The following is a 2,057-nucleotide window of genomic DNA, read 5'->3' as shown; positions in this document are numbered from 1 at the left end:
TCCATTTCCTCCCCGGCGGTGGCGGGAACGAGGTCTCGGGTCTCAGGTGGGGCTGCGGCGCCCCCTGGAGGCCCCGCTCTGGCTCGCGGCCCCCCGTGCGCACATCGGCGCGTGCGTGCGGCCGAGGCCCGGGGCCCCGAGTGGGGACAGCGCCCCTCGCGGGAAGCACGTCGCCGGGGTGGGAGAGGCCGCCCCCTCCGCATCCTGACTCTGTCTGCTCTGATCTCCTCAGATTCTGAGCTCGCCAGCCGGGAGCAGCGGCGCCCTCGGGGCGGCTGGACAGGCCCCGCGCCATGCCCGAGGGCTGAGCGCCGCCGCCGCCGCCGCCGCCGCCGCCGCCGCCGCCGCCGCCGCCGCCGGGCCTCGTCCCGCCTAGCGTGGGGCTGCGCGCGCCCAGGTCGGGGCCCCGGCGGCCGACCATGGTGCTGCCGCCCCCGGACCGGCGCCACGTGTGCCTGACCACGCTGGTGATCATGGGCAGCATGGCGGTCATGGACGCGTACCTGGTGGAGCAGAACCAGGGCCCTCGCAAGATCGGCGTGTGCATCATTGTGTTGGTGGGCGACGTGTGCTTCCTGCTGGTGTTGCGCTACGTGGCCGTGTGGGTAGGCGCCGAGGTGCGCACGGCCAAGCGCGGCTACGCCATGATTCTCTGGTTCCTATACATCTTCGTGCTGGAGATCAAGCTCTACTTCATCTTCCAGAACTACAAGGCGGCGCGGCGCGGCGCGGCCGACCCGCTGGCGCGCAAGGCGCTGACGCTGCTGCTGTCGGTGTGCGTGCCCGGCCTCTTCCTGCTGCTCGTGGCGCTCGACCGCATGGAGTACGTGCGCACCTTCCGGAAGCGCGAGGACCTGCGCGGCCGCCTCTTCTGGGTGGCGCTGGACCTGCTGGACCTGTTGGACATGCAGGCTAACCTGTGGGAGCCGCCGCGCACCGCGCTGCCGCTCTGGGCCGAGGGCCTCACCTTCTTCTACTGCTACATGCTGCTGCTGGTTCTGCCGTGCGTGGCGCTCAGTGAGGTCAGCATGCAGGGCGAGCACATCGCGCCGCAGAAGATGATGCTCTATCCGGTGCTCAGCCTCGCCACCGTCAACGTGGTGGCTGTGCTGGCGCGCGCCGCCAACATGGCTCTCTTCCGCGACAGCCGCGTCTCGGCCATCTTCGTGGGCAAGAACGTGGTGGCGCTCGCCACCAAGGCCTGCACCTTTCTGGAGTACCGCCGCCAGGTGCGCGACTTCCCACCACCCGCGCTGGCTCTGGAGCTGCAGCCCCCAGCCCCCCAGCGCAACTCGGTGCCGCCGCACGCGCCGCTGCACGGCCAGCCGGGCCGCCCCCACGGGCCCTCACCCACGCGAGACGCCCTGGACACGTGACAGGGGCCGCCCAAGGGCGCTGAGACGCGTGGCTGCAGGCGCACGGTTTGCATGGGATGGGGTGGGGGCGGGCTCCCAACGGGGCTAGGTGCGGAGAGTGCCCGAACCCAGGGGGGTGGGGGGCGACCCCCGGCCGCTTCTTCATCTCAGGAATCCTTCGGACCACGGACCTCAGCCCCTGCTCGGCCAGTCCGCCCAGCGTGGGCGCCCGTGTGTACGGCCTGAGCCAGAGCGGGAAGGGTCCCACCTCCGCCTGCTGGGGGCCTGGGTGGGAAGGGAGGACAGAGTGGGCGGAGGTCTGTTCCCCTGGGGTCCCTGGGTGGGGGCCTCTGGCTCAGAGTTTGGGACTAAGGAGGCCTCTGTCATTTTAAAGACTCTTGTTTACAGTTTTGTATGGAACGTGGCACTGCTCTGCCTGTTTGATGTGTCCAGTCTCTTGATAGCTGCGGAGGGGCGCCTGAGGGGCGGGGTGTGAGCGAGTGACGGTGGGCGGCTGGGCCGGTCCACTTCTGTCCTGTCCCGGTCTCTCTGGGCAGTCAGACGGGGACGGCAGGGAGGACCCGTGGGAGAGTGGGTCTGAGGGGCCCTAGGGTCCCGCCCCCTCCCCCCACGGTCTGTTTTGGGTTCCTGCCTCTTCCGGGAGGAGCCCCTTGCTGGCCCTTGGGTCTCCGCCTAGCGGTG

General features: G+C 70.4%; 1 protein-coding gene across 1 annotated transcript; it reads left to right on the top strand.

Annotated features, from left to right (window-relative positions):
- Positions 1 to 419: 419 nt before the first annotated feature.
- Positions 420 to 1,603, top strand: TMEM121 (transmembrane protein 121; the record flags this gene model as incomplete). The annotated part of the gene is made up of 1 exon (XM_082649635.1): positions 420 to 1,603. One exon carries the CDS (start codon positions 420 to 422, stop codon positions 1,374 to 1,376), a length of 957 nt encoding a protein of 318 aa, XP_082505761.1. The 3' UTR covers positions 1,377 to 1,603.
- Between the last annotated feature and the right edge of the window lie 454 nt (positions 1,604 to 2,057).

This window comes from Grampus griseus (assembly GCF_964374135.1).
Source record: "Grampus griseus genome assembly, chromosome: 2".
NCBI classification, from domain to species: domain Eukaryota; kingdom Metazoa; phylum Chordata; class Mammalia; order Artiodactyla; family Delphinidae; genus Grampus; species Grampus griseus.
The sequence above is the reverse complement of the archived record's forward strand: the minus strand, read 5'-3'. Positions and strand labels throughout refer to the sequence as shown.